Source organism: Lonchura striata, chromosome 5 (genome assembly GCF_050655825.1).
Source record: "Lonchura striata isolate lonStrDom1 chromosome 5, ASM5065582v1, whole genome shotgun sequence".
Classification (NCBI taxonomy): Eukaryota; Metazoa; Chordata; class Aves; order Passeriformes; family Estrildidae; genus Lonchura; species Lonchura striata.
The window spans coordinates 65,486,049-65,505,252 of NC_140707.1; the positions used below are offsets into that span (position 1 = coordinate 65,486,049).

Below are 19,204 nucleotides of genomic sequence, written 5' to 3' on the forward strand. Positions count from 1 at the left end.
CATGGACAGAGAAACCAGCCTGTGCCTGCAGAGCACTGAGCATACGCGCAACCCTGACCTCACTGCTCAACTGCCCCCAACTCACTCCCAGCTGTAACACCACCTCTGCAGCACAACTAACTCAGAGTGATTCCAGGAACAAACCTGCAAACACGCTTCTGCGTTTTGCACTTGAAAAGGAAAAAAAAAATTGCACAAAAAAATTACCCAAAACATACTGTTTAGGAACTGAGATCCCCTGCCTGGATTTATTTCCTCTAAAACTGGAGCGCTCAAATCAACACTGAGAAATATCTTGTGCTTTTATAGTCATAAAACAGCCAGCATTTTTAATGCATGCCATGCTAAATAATGCAGAAAAAGCTTGGTGTGTCCTGTTTCTGAACGCATATCACCTTTTACTGTCCTCAAATAGTAAAATAATTGGACAATACTTCTACTTCTTAAGTGAAGTCCTATTGATAACCTTTCAGCTAGGACAACAAATAGCAACCTGCAAAAACGGTAATCTATCATACAATAGTTGAATTGATTAAAAGGGCATTTTTTTAAATTATGTATTTGATACAAGAAACAAGCACTGTTACAGTAAAATGTACATATTCCATCAAGTGGAAGAAACTACCCCGCCAAAAAATTATCATGTATCATTATGCTAAAAATGTGTTCCAGATCACGATGAATAAAGGAGTCTCAGGATGTGTAATTATGTAACAGTAGTTAGTGCATGAGCACATCATGGCACAGGAATTATTCTGTACTCCTACTGCTACCATGGAAGGCACATAAGAAGGCAATTTAACACAACTGCCAACATAAGCATACCTCTGGTGCGAGATACTCTGGAGTGCCACAGAAAGTCTTCATTGTTGCTCCATCCTTGATGCCTTCTTTACATAGTCCAAAGTCTGTTATTTTTATGTGTCCATCTTTATCCAGCATAAGATTTTCCAACTGGGAAGAAAAGCCAAATTAAAAGACATGATTACCTGTAACATACATTGATCCTGAGCAGGATAATCAAAGACATGAATTCTGAAGATCAGTTTTGAACCGCATCCTCTCTGGGGTCAGAGCCAGAGCATGTAAAATGTAAATATACATTTGTAACATTTTCCTCAGTCCTTTAGGGAACACTAAGTAACTAATTTGTAGTTACTTGGGGTAACCAACCATATATACAGAAAGAATGCAGAACATGAACACTGTACTTCTACAAGATCATCATCGATAGAACACCAGTTCTTTAGAAAGTATATTAAATATTCCTCCTCACACAACTTCATCCCCGCTTTTACTCTGATTTTATTAAATAATCTGTAGCAGAAAGTAATAGCATGAAATAAATAAAACAGAAATCATATGCAAGGTTAAGGAACCACTTCCAAAGAGACCCTATAAATGAGAATCACTATATACATTTACTCAGCACAGGGTATACATCCCACCCTGAGCATCTGATTTTTGAGAAAATCACCAGGTGTTAGGACACTTTCCTCAGTGTATCAATAAAGTGCATGCAGGGGAATCACAGTGATATGGGAGACAAAATCCCTGCAGAGACCCCAAAATTATTCTGACATAGTCTGAGAAAATTACAGAGCATGCTTCATTTTAGACTGCCCCTAAATAAACTACCAGAATCCCTTCATCCTGTTCTGAAAACTCTTCTCAGGAAGAAAGAAAATGCTATTGTTGCATTTTCCTCAAGATTTTCTCAAGTTTGTCTGCCCTGAAATACCTTGTTTGGTTGGGGTTTCTTTTCCCCTACTGTGCTCCCCAAACAAATGAGTAACTTGAAGCATAGCTAGTTTTCTAACTGCAAGCAGCTACTATGAAGATGATGTGAGCACACTGCAAGGAAGCAAAACATCCATGCAGTGTGAACTTCCATCTCTCTGGTAAGACCAGGATTATGTTCCACCATGAAGAAGCACCAGCGAAGTTTCTCTCAGAACATAAGCAGGCAAGAGAAAATGAAACCCCTGTAGCCCAGTAACCCTTCATGTTCTCTGAAATGCTGCCAGAGTCACAATAAATGCCTTACACAGCTTCTTGGACTATCAAAGGGTTTACATATCCTGTAAAGTCCAGCCCAACAGCCACAACAGTTTGGATAAAGTTCAGTCAGGAAAGAATTTCTAATCATTCAGGATCATTTGCTTTTTTTAAACAACAAACAAAAAAGCCAAACCTCAAAAGCCTGAAAATTATTTTCTTACATACCTTCAAATCTCTATAAACCACATTCTTCTCTGAATGCAGGTAATCCAGCGCTGAAACAATCTCAGCCCCATAAAAGCGAGCTCGGTCTTCAGAGAAGACACGTTCTCTTGACAGATGGAAAAACAACTACAAGAACAGTAATTTGTTAACTTTAAATGTTTCTGAATTATGTCTTGCAGTTCACAAGCCATCCTGCTTGGAAGGTGCTATTAACTAGGAGAAAACCCCTTTCCAACCTCACCCAGCTGTGTTCCCAAATGTGTTAAAAAGCATCATAAATTAAATGATTAGATAATTATGTCTCATATTCACAGATGCACACTGATAACCAGTTCATGTACTACAGTCTTACAGGTCCAGAAAATTATGAAACTATTTTTGACTGAACTACAATTACATATTAAAACTACAGCCTAATGCATGATTTAGAGAAATGTTAATATTCCAACTTTTCCTTCCTGACTGTAGAAGCAGACAGCAGTTTCTAGTTCTCCCTCCAAATATACTCACAATATTAATTTAAGTGTTAAAACTTGTCTGACAACTAGAGCAACTAGAAAGCAACCTTGCCTTCTTGAACTTCTAAATGTCAGATTACAATATATTGCTGTCATGTAAAATATGAACTTATGCCTAAAACCTCTATGTTCTAAAAATGGAATTGAAAAAATTAAGTCTTACTTCTTCATAATAGTTAAACCTGTGAACAGCTCTGTTTAATTGGGACAACTTGGATTAATTAGAATTGCAGAAATGGACCTTAGATAAATAATGTCAAGCAAAGTGAGTAGTATAGCAGGAAAATCCTAAAGTATTAAACATTAAACATTATTTCATATTAAACAGTATTTCCCTTACCTCCCCTCCATTAGCATATTCCATAACAAAACACAAGCGGTCGTGTGTCTGAAAGGAATACTTTAAAGCCTGAAACAGATTTAAACCAAAACTTAGAAGAGATATCATAGTGACACTTAGAAAAGCATTTTTAATAGATTTTCAGAAGCAGACATGAAATTTTCTATTTTAGTGAACTTTTTGTCCTTATATAATATTTGTATTTTCCTGTTGCAGCTGAGGACTGATTCACTGCCAACTTATTTCATTAAATAAATTCAATAAAACATTAAAAAAATTCCTTGCAGAAGCTATCATCACCTAAAATGCTGCAAAACAACGTCCTGGCCCATTAACAGGGACTCAAAGTGTACCAACAGTGACTGAAGTTTCCTCCTCTGGCCACAAGTTCAACTGACAGAAAAGAGGCCACAACCAAACCCTGGAGCACAAGGTTTACCACACTGGCTACAAGACCTCTTATATGAAACATGTTTATTTTCACACACCAGCCCCCTGGCCTCTGCCCTGCTGCCTGCAACTGCTCCCTGCTGACAGCCTGCCAGGGGATTGGCCAACACTGGCAATACCTCTCTGTGAGCAGTTCACAAAAACAGACCAGATGGAGGCTGTGATGGAGAGTCACACGGTGCCTGTGTATAGTCCTGTCACATGTATTCCCGTGGCAAGAGTAACCTCAACTTGTTTGCCATAGTATTAAGGTTTTTCACCACAGAATATGCTGAGCTGGAAAGGGCCCAAAAAGGTCATCGAGTCCAACTCCTGGCCCTGCACAGGACCACCCCAAGTATCTCAACAGGGGCCCCAGAGTGTCCTCCAAATTCTTCTTGAACTCTGTCCAGCTGGTGCTGTGATCACTTCCCTGGGGAGCCTATTCCAGGGCCCAGCTATTCTCTGGGTAAGAACCTTTTCCTGGTACCCAAGCTAAACCCAGTCTTAAAGCTAATTTCTCAAGACAGCCCTTGTTCTGGATATTTGAGTTTATAAAAGCATTACAAAGAAAATACTGCATATGATATTGCTGTCTTCATTACGAAAGATGGCACTTTTAAACAAGTAATAGTTTTTTCCAGAAAAATTAAGGACCAGGTTTTAGACATGTCAAGATTATTGATTTTACTCAATAAAGGCAATATTTACTTCTAGAGGTCATGCTTAAAAGGTCTGAGTTCCACCTTAGCCCTTGTACCTGGCCAAATGAAACAACCAGTCTCTTAGAGGCTTTGAGCAGGTGTAAACAATTCAGAGACAACTTGTAATAAATATTAGAAACCAAATCTTGAGATGGAACTTGGATATCTGAACTCAGCCCAGAGAGACTGCTGGCACTCTAAAATAAGAGGTCTAAAATAAGAGTATGGATTGACTTTACAATTCAAAAGGAAAGCAGCAGATAAAAGCACAGTCCTGCTCTTCTTCCCATTCCACATGCTCCTACCGCTATCCTTTGGCTGGCATTACCAGTGCTCTGATTCTACTGGTGAGCTGTATCTGGGTATTTAAAAAAACAACAAAGACAAAATCAAAGGTTTTTCTCCCCAGTATATCTCCCTGAATTTGTTTGTCACAAAAGCAGAATCACCCTGACCTCTGCTACAAAGGGGAGACCAAACATTTGAAGGGTAAGGAAAGCAGATACTCCTCTCAGAGACTCTCATTAAATGGGTGAGCCCTCATGTCAAACCACAGCCTGAAAATACTGTCTTCAAGAGGTGCTAAGGACCTGCCCTGCAAGAATCAGAAAACTTGAAAAAGTATTTTCATTTATGCTCCCCTAAAATGGAAAGCTACAAAACTACACAGCCACTCTGGAAACACAACTCTCAGATGTATTAAGTAAGAAACAAAAAATAAGGAAAGCCTCGGTGGTGGTGATATCAAGTTACACTGTGCAGAGGCAGAAATGCTTACTGTTAAGAAGGGGTGCCGAGAGTTCTGTAAAACCCGGTTTTCTGTCAGCGTGTGAGCTACTTCATCCTGAAACACAAGCAGAAGGAAACCAGCAAAGTGATTCCCCAGATCAGGCGTCCATTTCAAACACTAACAGAGCAATTATTTACAACTACCCTTAGAATCGTTCCCATGACTTTGACAAAGGCTGTATCAAGGGTAAACCACATCCCAAAGTTTCCCATCTACTCACCTTTGCTACAATAACTTCCTTCTTCAGAATTTTCATAGCGTAATACCGTCCAGTTGCTTTTTCTTTAACTAAAATAACCTTTCCAAAAGTGCCTTTTCCCAGTAGCTTAAGGTATTCAAACTCATTCATGGTCTGTTAATGATACAGATAAAGAAGAAATTAATTACATGATCTAACAAGAAGTGCATTATTCTCTGACTGGAATTTCTCATTCACATGAGAATGCATCGCATATGTCGCACATGTGGGTTTTTTAATCCTTTTGTTTAGTAGAATTCAGGAGCAGAAATGATTCTGCAAAAATGAATGCCAGTGCGCTCCCAAAGATAATCAATCAAACTACCTACAGAAAACGATAAGCTTTCAATTAACTGAACGCTCTGTTGCATGACTCAAAACTGAACTGTAAAAGTAACACTGAACATATGAATCCATAGCCATTCTGACCTTTTAGCCAGTGCAGACATTCCTTAGAAGGCACACGCTGCTCTCATTCCAGGGATTAAACCCACACCTTTTTTCTGATGTTCCCCACCTCTCTAGGACACCGGGTTTCTTGTGTTTCATAGAACAGTACCAAAAAACAGAGACAAAATTACTCCCTGTAAGGGTCTTGAAAGGGCTTTCCAGTGGTTCATGCACTCTGAGCTGGACACATGGGAGAAATACCAACCAGATGTTCTCATGAGGTCAAAACAACACACAGCGCTTACTGTGTGTTGTTTAAACTTCAGAAAATCAGACAACTTTGGCTAAAGGTCTACTACAACATCCAATCAACATAAAACACTTCTCACAGCATTAATGTGGACCATTCACCTTAGCAAATTTTAAACTCATTCCATGGTAAATTACTCAAAATATCCAACAGGAGGGAATGAGGAGAAAAAGACAGAAGAGATCTAGAAAAGCACACATACAGCTACCAACTCCTGGGTTCCAGCTGTGTCCAGACAGAAACAACAAGAACAGGCAGGATCCAGACAAGGTGATGGCCTTGTGTTTGACCCTAAACACTCCTCTGGCCTTCATGGGTCTTTCCCCCAGGTGGGACTTGAGGTCATTTGACCACTCAGGAGCTGGGTTAGGGGAGAATGGAGCAAAGTCTCTGGTGTGTCAGTGACTAGCAGCTCTGCCAGGCTGGGATATACAGGGCTCTGGGAGATGTGGGGCACTTCACTGTCTCACCAGGACACAGCCTAACCTGCCCCTTCCCTCACACATATGCACCCCAAAATTTCTTGAAACATCACATCTTTCCAGTCTCTGAGAACCACCCCATGCCTCAAGACAGGACCACGGTAATGGTAACTTTCCTCTTGTGGTCTAATCAAGCAAACAGAGCAGAAAGAAGAGGAAAGTACACTAAAACTCATATAATGGGCAACTGCTATTCCAATAACTCAAACATATCCTCCTATACAATTCAGTGCTCCCCACTCCCTGAGTCTCTAGAACTGCAGGTGAGTTGCAATGCACATCAGGATTTGGGGGAAGAATTCATGAAGCATTCCTTCAGCTGCAGTGCCTGAAGATTCCAGCAGTTTGGTCTGTAATTTCCTCTGTGTACCTTGAGACAGCACTCTTTTTCTGTGAGGTTTTATACAATTTTATACAATTATTTTTGGTACTTGCTGGACCTGTAAGCTGGGTTCCAAAATAGCTCGGTGAGTTCAACTTAGGATTCTCTATGATTTACTGATAGTGCCATACATTGCACTCCTTGTCAAACTCTGTAAGGATCAATAGTTTAGGCTGCTTTGCCTTTTGGAGTCCATTATCTTACAGGTCCAAGTATCAGCACCACCTGAACAAACATACATATCCCAAATTGCTACTATTATCTCTCCCACCAAGCAGGTTTCATGGGGATTACCAGAACCTGTACCCAGAGAAAGAGGAAGAAGTTACTGGGCACCATGGGAAAAAACATTCAGTAAAATTCTACTACCTAATTGTCTGAATTGCCTTGGTTGTGGGGTCCAATATATAACAACATTCAGTCATTCCAACATGCTCAGCACATAATTTTAGTCAAGGTCCTGAGTTTGGACCAAATACTTTTCAACTTTACCAGACTCTTCAGCAGTTCTCAAACCCCAAATATTTTTTCTCTTAATCACTTATGCCTTCTTCATCTACAGCTGGAACTTCCCAGCTCCACTTCAGTTCCATTGTCAGCCCCTATTCTCCTTCATTACAGGGCCACCAACAGTTCAACATTCCTTCTTCTGTGCAATCATGCCTCACACATTGCTTACCATTACTACACACACTTCCCTCAATACAGTGATTTTATACTCTGCACTGAGAAGATAGGAAGAGGTACACAAACTTGTTTCCATCATCATATGAAATCCTCTGTGTGAACTCCCAAACTAAACTGGAGGGAGGAATCTTTCCACTCTGGCAACCAGAGGGAAAATATTAACATCTCAAAATATTGCAGCAACAAACTTATATAAACATCTATGAACATAAATATCTTAAAACCTTTCAAGATAAAAACATGTAAATGCTTGATGCAGCAAAGGACAGCAACTCCTCTGTCCTATCACCACTTCATCCTCTCATGGAACACTTCTAGAAGGAGAAAACCTGGTCCCACTCAGACCTGCTTCAAAAAGAAGACACAACTACTTGGCAATATTTTTTGTTCTCTGCTATAAAATGTTTCATTGAATAAATAGAAGCCTATGAAAATAACCTTAGAACATATAAAAAATGCAACCATTACTAATGAAACTTATGTAGTACCTTAACAATACTAATGAACATTCTTAGCCATGTAGGCCAACTTGAGTTAGAGCAGCCAGCCATTCTTTTGAGGCCTTTTCACTTTAGAGAAAACAGTTTTCATTGGATCTACATATTCTGTTACATCCAATTTTGCAAATTCAGACTCCAGTCCAAAAGCCAACCAGTAACACGTATTTGTTGTGTGTGTGTATGATGTTAGAGTGGTCCTTAGGGAAAAAGACACCACTCTCTTTTCTTTCTTGCTTACTGCATTGAAGCCATACTTGCTACTACAATTGTTAGTCACAAAGTCCTGCTAGGATGGCCAACTAACTCAGGAGCAAACAACTGTGGTGGCACACTGGGGACACTGTTCTGAAAATAAAAATGATAAACCATTTAACGTATTTCATTTTAGATTTCAGATTTCATTGCAGCTTTATCTCCTATCAGATTTTCTGTTTACTACATTATCCAATATGGTCCCTCTGTGCTCCTCTTTATCCAGAGCTGACTTTATTCAAGTAATTTAGATATTTCCAGCTGCAGATCTCATAGCTGTGTGTATAGTTAAGAGTCCTCTCCGCTTCTGCTTAAGTACCTCTTTATTCCACTTCCAGACATACACCCAGTCTACTACTGCCTGGTCAGGATATACTTGAACATGCAAAGTTATCACCAAGACTAAAACAACAAACTTGCACAATGACAAAAGTATATTTTCCCCAAGGGGTTAGGGATTCTGCAGTTCCACCTCTGGCCTCTGGTGTCGGTAAGGCTCAATACCCACTGCTGCCAAGAGGAGGCAGTGCAGGAGGAGCTTGCAAAGCTTCATTGCAAACACAAGGAAACCTTGAGGGTATTTGAATTCACCACCCTCTCCAACTTTTTGGCACAGAGTTTTTTTGTCTCGGGCTTGATCCTTAAATTTTGCAATAAATAACAATTGCATTGGAAAAGGCCAATAGAGCACCAGCTGTTTCCCATGCAGTGGTTGGAAGCCCACTGCCTCCCATGCTCTCACAGTAATTTTACCACATGTTGGAGGGGGGAGAGGGATGAGTTCTTCCCTCTCTAACAAATATACATCCAACAGGTTTAAACTTTTCACACAATAGGCCACTCCCTCCTCAGAAAGCTTTATTTCACTCCCCATCAGTAAAATTTTCAAAACATTCTCAGTTTTATTTTCTTTAAAACTATTGATAATTTTCCCTTTTAAATGAACCAATTCTGTTGCAGACTACGATATCATCACCATAATATCTGCCTCTGGATTGCAGGACTTGAGGTAGGGGCAGTGGAAGTTGGCTTTGCTGAGTCAAATCCCTCCTCCAAGGAGTGGAGGGAGGTGACAACAGTGACATCATGCTCAGCGACTCCCAGCTCCTCATTTTTTACCGATGGGTGCAGTTTATGGTTTGGGGAGAGGTCTGGCTTTGTTGCATCAAACTCCTCCGAAGAGCTGAGAGGGCTGAAATCACCTTCAGGGAGGCACAAGACCCTGGTTCATCCTCCGCAGCTTCCTCAACGGTGTTATTTGCAACTCTAAAGCTCTTTGGTTCAGCACAAAGTTGTTTAACAGGTTTCTCAGGTTTGGGGCTAGTTGCTTTTGGGCTGTTAATTCTCATTCCACCCTGAGGCGAGCTATTGTTTCAGCCTCCAAGGCAATTTGCAACTTCATCAACTCTTTCTCCGTCCCTTCCAACACATGCTTCTTTTATCTTTTTGGGCAGCCATTTAGGACTCCGAACCGGAACCCTGACCGGGCAGTTTTTTCCCTTCTTTTGACAAAGCTCCAATATTCTTCTCAGACCACATATCTGTGTCTAATCCGGGATTCCATGACCTTTTTGTCAGAAAACATCGGTTTTGACTATAAACTACCTTCTCCTTCTTCTGAGCTGGACACATGGGAGAAATACCAACCAGATGTTCTCATGAGGTCAAAACAACACACAGCGCTTACTAGCAAACTTTAGAAAATCAGACAACTTTGGCTAAAGGTCTACTACAACATCCAATCAACATGAAACACTTCTCACAGCATTAATGTGGACCATTCACCTTAGCAAACTTTAAACTCATTCCATGGTAAATTACTCAAAATATTCCAACAAGAGGGAATGAGGAAAAAAAGACAGAAGAGATCTAGAAAAGCACACATACAGCTACCAACTCCTGGGTTCCAGCTGTGTCCAGGCAGAAACAACAAGAACAGGCAGGATCCAGACAAGGTGATGGCCTTGTGTTCGACCCTAAACACTCCTCTGGCCTTCATGGGTTTTTCCACCAGGTGGGACTTTAGGTCATTTGACCACTCAGGAGCTGGGTTAGGGGAGAATGGAGCACTGCCTCTGGTGTGTCAGTGACTGGCAGCTCTGCCAGGCTGGGATATAGGCTCTGGGAGGTGTGGGGCACTTCACTGTCTCACAGGCAAGGCCTGACCTGCCCCTTCCCCCACACACATGCATCCCAAAATGTCTTGAGACATCTTTACAGTCTCTGACACCGCCTCTCAGATCAGCCATTTGCTCTGATTTGTTTCACCATGAGGAAAAACACTGGAGGAATCAGAATCTGAGCAGAGACTGTCGGATCAGTGACCACTGCCAACACGGCAACAGTAGGACTGACACAACCAAAGGCTGCTGCAGCCTCAGTTTGGGAAAAAATTTAAGATGCCCCCAACAGCAAACTTTTCCATATTCTTCCCCAGAGCTGGGTTGAGGAGAATTTCTGTTAAACTGCTCAACAGAGTTCATGCCAGGACCCCAGTAATAATTTTGGTTATCCTCACTAACATGCCAGGAAGAGACATTCACTGTTTCAGAACACTGTATCCATCTGATGAATGAGATGGTTCTTGCATTTCTATGAAGACTTCTCAGCAAGAGCAGGATCTGTTCAACCAAAGATCCAGAAGCCTGCTGGCAAGCTCTGACTCAGTGAAGGCACTAGTGGATATCTTTTTATAGAAAAATTTCATCTGTTTTCCCAGAACTGAAACAGATTTATGAGAGTGGGTGAGGATGACAATGGTGAGATGAAGACACAAGGAAGTGCCCACCTAAACTCCACAGACAATGCATTTACATGGGGAAAGGTTCCATCAATTCCCTCTTGCAAGAACTGGTGGGAACACTTTCGAAAACAGAAATACGACAAGAATACAATGAGATAGAAAGAAACAAAGGGATGTTGAAGATAGATACCTAAAAAGGCTCAAGAGGGCAAAGATCTCCTCTGGCACATACTCATGTCATGGAAGGCCATTCCTTATCTGGCCTTCCACATTCAGGCTATATAGTGCTTAATGCAAAACCCCAAGTTGTAGAAGCACTACAGACAGACATTGCAATGGCTGGCTGGAGTTAACCTAAACCCTTAATCCAGAGCAATTAAACCTATGGACCCACCCTAAATCTTGCAAATCCATCAGAATACCTCTGCACCAGCCTGCAAGGAGTTTACAGAGTCACAAGGTCCAGCAGGAGCTTTGGTTTCAGGCTCTGTACTGCAGGAAAATAGGCAAACCAAACCCAGCCCTGAGCTGGTCTTGAAAGCCCTCCAGTAAGCACACGTGAACGCAGAACTCTGGCAGACCCAGACAGGCTCTGCTCTGCTGAGACAATTGTTTCCTTCAGAAGCTGCAGCTACAGCCAATCATGTAATTGTCAGGGGTACAGACATGGCTTGATGGCTGTTTCTTGTCTGTATTTGAGAAGACCTAAAAAACAGTCATTCCTGCTATGCCCACTTACCACTTTGTGTTTTGGCTTTGTCATAGAAACTTCCATTTCTTCGGCACCTGAATTATCACTGGGAGAGCCAGATCTGAAATCCATCATCTCTTCCTCTTGTTTCTTGAGGCTGTCTGCTACTGTTTGGATGGCTTTTGTCCATTCTTCCCTGGCAAAATATAGGCAAAGATATTAATTACTTGTGGCTTTAGATTACCATCTGCCATGGCAAGGATCACCAAGGAATACAGAGCCACTAATACTCTCTCATGAATCAATGGAAGATATGATGAATTATGCACATTTTCAAGCACTATAAAAATGCATTTTTAAAATCTTTATTAATCATACTAGAAACAAGAGACAACTTAAGTCTTCCCAGTCTGGACATAATACAAGGCTTTTTGAATAACAGAATTTCTAATGGGTATTCAGTCAACAGCTCAGGATATGACCTGGTGATACAGAGATTTACATAACCAAAATAGACTTGCCAAAGCCAAAAAGCAAAAGGTTTACATGATGCACAAAGCAATTAAAGACAGTTTCTACACTGCTGTGGTGCATTGAAACACACATCCAACTCCTGGGGAACTATGGCACCTCTTCACACACGTATCCCAAATTTTAGTGGCTGTAGTGGCAAGGATGTTCTTGGAGAAGGTCTTAAAGCTCAGGGCACTTAGGTTATTCTTCTGTTGTAAAGATGATGACATTAGTACAGCAATTGCTGTGTAAACTTTAGCAGAATGTCAGCAAAAGCAGTGACATTTCATCTCAGGCACAGGTCTTGGCTACAATAAAGTTTCCACAGCTGTTTCAGCAACCAGTGCTCTAACAGTGACCCCTTCAACTCCCACGGAGAACACTTCCACTCCAGTGTCCTTTGGGAGATTTCACACCTTTGAAGCTACTGAAGTGGAAGTTCTTGGCCTTCACTCGATTTCACTGCAAATTTATTGAACATGAAGAATACAATTTGTAAGGGCTTCCAGGGTCTCGGGACAGGCTTTAAAGACACACACAAGGGCTGAAGACACATCCAGTGGACTATCTGAACTTAACATGTTTACTGTCTTTTGTACATGCAGGGAAAAGGATGTGGTGATTTAGTTGGTGTTTTCTAGGGACTGGTTAAATTCTTCTCCTAAGGACATCCCAGATAAAATATTTTGCTACTAGAGCAGGATCAGCAGCAGCCAATGCTGAACAACTCTGTGCACAATCTGCAGTGCACCCATGCCATCCTTATCAATGTCCAATTTTTCACTATGAAGTTGTTTTTTTTTAAAGATTATATCTGAACACGTGAGTTTCCGTTTATAATGGATTCAAGAGGCTGATCATTCCCCACAGGAAGCAAAGTCCATGGGAAAAAGTATCCAACACAAAATGGCACCACGTAAGGTTTTCCCTACCTGGTGTATTTTTATTTTGGATTTTGCCTGAATTGTGCACAATTCATCCAGCCCTGTCTGGGGCAGCAAGGTAATGTCAAATATTCAGAACATTCTCCCTATACTCCCAGCACAGACTGCTCTATTCACTATCACTAACACATTCCTAGTCATATTTACTAGTCATATTTTTACATACAAAACGATTGCAAAAAGAACTTCTGCACTCTTCTCTCTCCATTTCTTTCAAAAAAACAAACATTGGTTCTAAAGGCATATAGAAAGCTAAAGGTATATTGACCTTCTTATCTCTTTCGCTACTGACTTGGTTTAGATCTCAGCCCTCCTGAAGTGAGTATCTTTGATTTCTGGGAGAACAGAATTTCACCCTCAGCTTTAATGTCTCAAGAGTACACAACAGAGGTGACTAACACTCTGAGCCCTGAAGTGTCACAAAGCTGACTTAATTGGCTAGGAGGGAACAAAACAAGACTGAAATACAATCTTCCTCCAAGTGGAAACTGCTATTCACTCCCTTTAGGGTCACTGACCACAAAGTTCCTAAAAGAAACAAGGAGCAGTTTCTTTTTCTTTGCTTTTAATTTGACTAAACCTTCTTCTGATCACTGTAACAGAATCAAAAGCAATAATAAGGAGCATGTGAAGTGCATACAAAGACTATGAAAGTAGTAAGTGAGTAATACTGAGTAGGATTTACTGGTCTTCAAAATAAACATGTATTAGTATCATATCTAGGGAGGACCAGTGTTTTAAGATACCCACTCCCTTAGGGCAATGATACTGGAATAATTTAAGTTCAGTTTCTGAAGGGCAAGTAAATATTTAAGTACCCATAGTTGTATTATAGCTGTGCTAGAAAACTCTTCTCTCTGGAGGTAAGAGATCAGTTCTCCAATGATAAGAGCACAGGATGTAGCTCTGCTCTTAGCTTTGTTTCCTAAAAGATGAAACAGAAATCTGCACCTGCAGCAGATAACTATCACCTTTATTATCTAATTTGCATAAAACATTAGCAATCAGCAATGATACAACTAACTTTTCCTTTAGAACTAGGGTGTCTAAATAGACTTTAAAAGGTCAGTATTTTGATATAACTCAACTCTGCCTGAATCTCTTCTCTGTTTCACTTGTGCTCATCCTTCCAGAAACTCCCAGGTCAGAAACCCTTCATTTTACATACCACAACATTTCCAGTGAGAAATGAACCTTACATTCCAGAAATAACTACCTGTGTGCTGGTGCACACCTGCACCTGTCCATTTTGGATACCCAACCTAGCAACAATTCACTTACAAACACTGCTCAAAATCCACTCTCTGAAACCCTCCCTTTAGGGCTGCTTTTATACTGGAAAACACACTAAAACTGAAGGCACTTGAAAATTATTTGTCACTTTTCAGTCCAGATGTACATCATCTGATAAATAAGAGCTTCAACAGAGGACTCACTATTAATGCTGAACACTTGCATCTGCTTTTACAAGGAGTTTATGCATTAAATATGAATGAAACATACCGCTCCTCTGGAGTCTCCACATGAAATGTTCTTTCAATTACTGTGGTCCACTGGAGGCATCTAATGATAAATGTGTTTGGTTTAGGTCGCTCTGTCTTCATCAGCTGGCACTCTACCACAATGAAGGAAGAAAGAGTCATGGTACATAAGCAGGTTTAAATAATCATTTGTCTTTATTCTTATCTAGCAAACCTTTGCAATTAATCAGCCATAGAAATCTCTGTAAGTACTTCTTTAGGAGACTTGAGACAATTTACTGTGTTGATGAAACCAATAAATAGCTTGGGAGATAGCCATCTAAGCAGCTATGAAATAAAATTCTGCTTTGAAAGGCTCCACATTTGGTCTGCCCATAGAGGTAAGCAGAAATGTGATGTGATAACACAGAAGCCATTCAGACTCGGGTCTCATACTCTAAAGGTCACCCAGAGCACAGCACATGGCCAAAGCCATTTGATAATGCAACAATTACATACACTGAAACTACAGCCAAGCCCCCAAGTGGGGTTTCCTCCTATTGACTTTCTCATATAAAACCCTGTCCATGGGTTCCAGGGAGCTGCAGGAGAACATCTGAACATTTTGCAGCAATCTGATGAAGATCAGACTCAGCATTTCCAGTCCTCAAACACTAGAGGGAACATCAAACTGCAAAGGCACCCCCTGAGAAGACCCTGTTCCAAAAGCCTTCGGGAGAGCTGTGGGAGTCGGATGCTGCACGGACACGCAGCGAGCAGCTGCCACCCCTGCCAGGGTTTAGGCACAGCCCAAAAAGGCTACAGAAGTACAGCAACATGCTAAGCCACCACTTCCTTCATCAAAATGTTCTGCTGAGAGCTCAGTGTAATTTAAAAGAAGAAATTATATTACATGTACTACTTCAAGCTTCTTAACATGTTATAAGTGTTTATGCTTTAAATTTGGGCCAGAAAATACTCCTGGATAAAGGGTACACTTTAACTCTACTAACAGAGATCTGAAAAACAAAAGAAAATCAATGAAATTACATCAGGACCCAAACCACTACATTTTTTGGATAAATGCTAATAGAAAAGCTAGTTAATTAAACAGATCCTGCTAGAGGAAAGTCAAATTAAGAAACCAAGTGAGCAGGGGGGAAAAAATATAATTGTGGGCATTTTTTTCTTGCATGAAATTATTTTCCTTGCAGGTAATGAAACCACAAGCTTGCTGGTATTTGGTCTTCAGTTTCTAAATAGACTTCTAAATAAATAAAAAGGCACTATGAAGACAAGAAATTTCTGTTTGCTGCTAGAGGTATGAACTTCCTCCACAATCAGTAACATGCAAGTGGAGGACAGAATCCACCAGAATAACAGTATACATTACTAAGGCGACACTGGTACCATTAGGTTAATTTCATTATTGTGTGCATTTAGAATGCTCAGTTTTAAGTTCAAGTTCTTAATTAGCACAAAGATAAAATATTTACTGCCAGTGTTTTTGAGCACTGTATTTTTGGCAATATATTTCATGCCTCATTTGCTGCTGGAATTATAAGATTTTCAATTAGTAACTCTGCATTTTTCATTACAAGAAAATATAATTTTTCTTCAACAGCACACTGAGGTTATACTGCATCCTACTGAAGCACTCCAGTTAGATAAGAGAAAGTTTATTAATGAGTCATGCCAAGGCTCTAGTGCAATAAAGGGCACTCCTTCATTCAGATTAAACAACTTCCACGCAGTGATGCGGCCGCGCTGGGCTCGGCCTTGCAGCCACCTCTGTCCTCTCACAGAACGGCGGAGAAAGCCAAACACAACTGCCTGGGATGGCAGCCCCATGAGCCTGGTGCTGATAAATTCCATTCAAAAGATCTCACTCCTGCTTCCAGAACTCCCACCTCCGTTTAGCTGCCCTTCTTTTTTTGTTATTTGTTTGTTCTGCCTCCCGTTTTTATCTGCTTAATGTGATTAGATGAAGGCTGGGGTTGTCCTCTAGGAACCTGCACAATGCAGTCCTAAAACACTAAATCTGGCTGAAGACTGGAAGAACAACATCAGGCTATTTCCTAACCTTGTGCTAATCCAGAGCTGTTCTCTCATACTTACCCCACATTATAACATCATAAAGAAATAAACACAGGCTTTGCTGAGATTTTAAAAACACTTTAGATTCATATTCTGAAGTAGCTGCAGAGATACTTAAACTAGCCATGAACTCTAGATTTAACCATTTAATTTCAGCATGATAAACCACACAAGGTTTTTCCTGTCATAGACAGGGACCAGTTACATGTCACTCCTCCCCTAAATCAGCATTGTCCATTGATATTTGTTAAGCTTGCTGATCCAGCAATCTTTAAGGCATAGAGCAAGATGAATAATAGAGATTTGTCAGTTAATAACCACTATAATTCAGGAATGTCACCCAGAATTGTTTTGTTTAGTGAACAATATGCTGTCTAATTACCCTGCTCAATCATAACAGCACATATCAAGAAATACAGAAGACTCTACCAAAGTGCTGTACCATATAGGTTCTAGAAGTTTGAAACTACCACTTATTTCTCACCATGTATGATAATCACATGGATTTTATCAATGAAATGAATGAACAGTATTTTTTTTCTTACTTTTAAACCCAACTGTGTACTCTTCACTGTAGTTGAAGTTAGAGAAGCACCAAAACCACCTTCTCTAATCATCAATATATTACTGCAACGTGCACCACTCCAAGAGAGCACAGACAGCGATGCTGTGAAGTATTAGATCTGATTTATGGCATGTTTGGGGATTCTGCTGTAAAAACATTCAATTTTAAATAGGGGCTGAGGGTCACTTGCCCACTTTGAAGGAAGTTTTTCCTGTGAAACATAGTAGGTACAATAAACAGCAGCCTGTTAAAATTTATTTAAATTTCTCCAAAGAACCTCTTGATTCTCTCCTGGCGTTTGGTCTTTTAAAGTAAGTAGGACAGAGAAATTGTTCCTAACAGGAATAGACACCAAGGCATTCAAATGTAAATTACCATTCTGTATTTGAAAGACACTTAGTATTATCCCAGTGACTTTCTAAAATGTCACAATATTTGCTTTCCCAGCACTTAAGCTAAAAGGCAGATTACTTTCGATGAAAGTGTCAAACTCTGCTCCCTATATAATGACATCACACTTAAAACAATAATGTCAAGGAAGAATCTTTCCTATTTGTGGTTTGGTTTCTTTAAGGAAGGGTATGGACAAACAGAAAGAAGAAAAAGGTAAAAAAAAGGGTAAATAAGGAAAATAGAATGATGAAGAAATAAAACTTTCAGAAGACAAACACAAAGATTATGATGAAGTGTTTGTTTTTGGCTAACACCACTGGATAGATTCAAGTCTGGATAGATTCAGCATGGCAAAAGTGAGGGGCCAGGAGCACCAAGTTACAGACCTGCACAAAGGTGGCTCTTAGTAACCGCAGCAAAAATCCAACCACTGATCTGGCCATCCTGTGCCCTCTCAAAAACACTTGACTGCAGACACGCAGTCCTGTCCCAAAAGGAGCTCTCGTATTGTTGAGCAATTATGTTTTCAGCAGTACAACAAAACCACCACAGTCCATCTTCCTTTTTGACAGCCAGGAGCAATAATCCCTTTCTAACGGGAACAGCCTTTCTCTCCATGTGGTTTTTCACAATATACTGCTTTTTTCAGCTATATGGTTTTAAAGGCTTATAACCTAATAGGGAGACATACATGATAATCCGAGATTACAATTGGTATGAAGGCTACTTATCTCACAGATTTACAACTCAGCCTCTATTGGTTATTCATCTGCATGAGCTCTGGAGCAGAACTTTGAGGTACAGACTTTTTTTATTCCTTCTACTTTATTAGTAGTAAAATACAGAACACAAACACAAATAAGATTCACTCACGCAACAATGTTTCACGAGTGTTACTTTGGGTTTTTCTGTATTTGTTTTTTGTTTGCTGTTGTTTTGTTTTGTGGTTTTTTCTTAATAAATCATCAATAGGTTGATTCCAGAGAAAATAAACTCCTTAAATACAGGAAACATTAGTCTATGGCCATTTTAAAAGGAAAATTAGGTGGAGAAAAGGTTATTTAAAATAAATAGTACACCTCTCTTTAGCTAGAGGGGCTTAAGAAACAAGTTCTCAAAAATGCACAATCCAAACCCTCACAAATCAAAAGGAAAAGGCTAGTGTAGGAGAAAGAAGAGACTGTCAAGCACATGGAAATCACACACTATTTATTGCTAATACTTTCTTCATACCCATTAAAGGAAAAGACAGGTGACCATTAGTTGTTATCTTCTGTCATAGCTTTCTCATTAATTATTTCCCACTTCTCATGTGCTGACAAAATCACTCAATATGAATTTTACACTGTAAGTAATAAAATTCCCCTATTAAAAAAACCCTTCCTTTTACTTGCAAAGATAAAACAGCCTACATTTTTGTACAGCAGAAGTGGGTAAAGATTTTAATCAGAAACATGGGACCACTTCCAAAGAACAGACTGACAAAGACAGCCTGCCATCTCATTAAAAAAAAAAATCTGGTTCACTAATTAACAAAAAAAGGCAGGGAC

At 40.1% G+C, this 19,204-nt stretch overlaps 1 protein-coding gene across 3 annotated transcripts in view; it reads right to left on the bottom strand.

Moving 5' to 3' along the window:
* AKT1 (AKT serine/threonine kinase 1) overlaps positions 1 to 19,204 on the bottom strand; it is a 77,475-nt gene that overhangs the window by 17,182 nt on the left and 41,089 nt on the right. For all 3 annotated transcript variants that reach the window (XM_021528923.4, XM_085580838.1, XM_085580840.1), the window contains 7 exons: positions 14,643 to 14,754; positions 11,731 to 11,878; positions 5,228 to 5,359; positions 4,996 to 5,061; positions 3,085 to 3,153; positions 2,227 to 2,352; positions 826 to 954 (listed from right to left, as the gene is read on the bottom strand). In XM_021528923.4, coding sequence (XP_021384598.1) covers positions 826 to 954; positions 2,227 to 2,352; positions 3,085 to 3,153; positions 4,996 to 5,061; positions 5,228 to 5,359; positions 11,731 to 11,878; positions 14,643 to 14,754 — 782 coding nt within the window. The remainder of the gene's footprint in view (positions 1 to 825; positions 955 to 2,226; positions 2,353 to 3,084; positions 3,154 to 4,995; positions 5,062 to 5,227; positions 5,360 to 11,730; positions 11,879 to 14,642; positions 14,755 to 19,204) is intronic.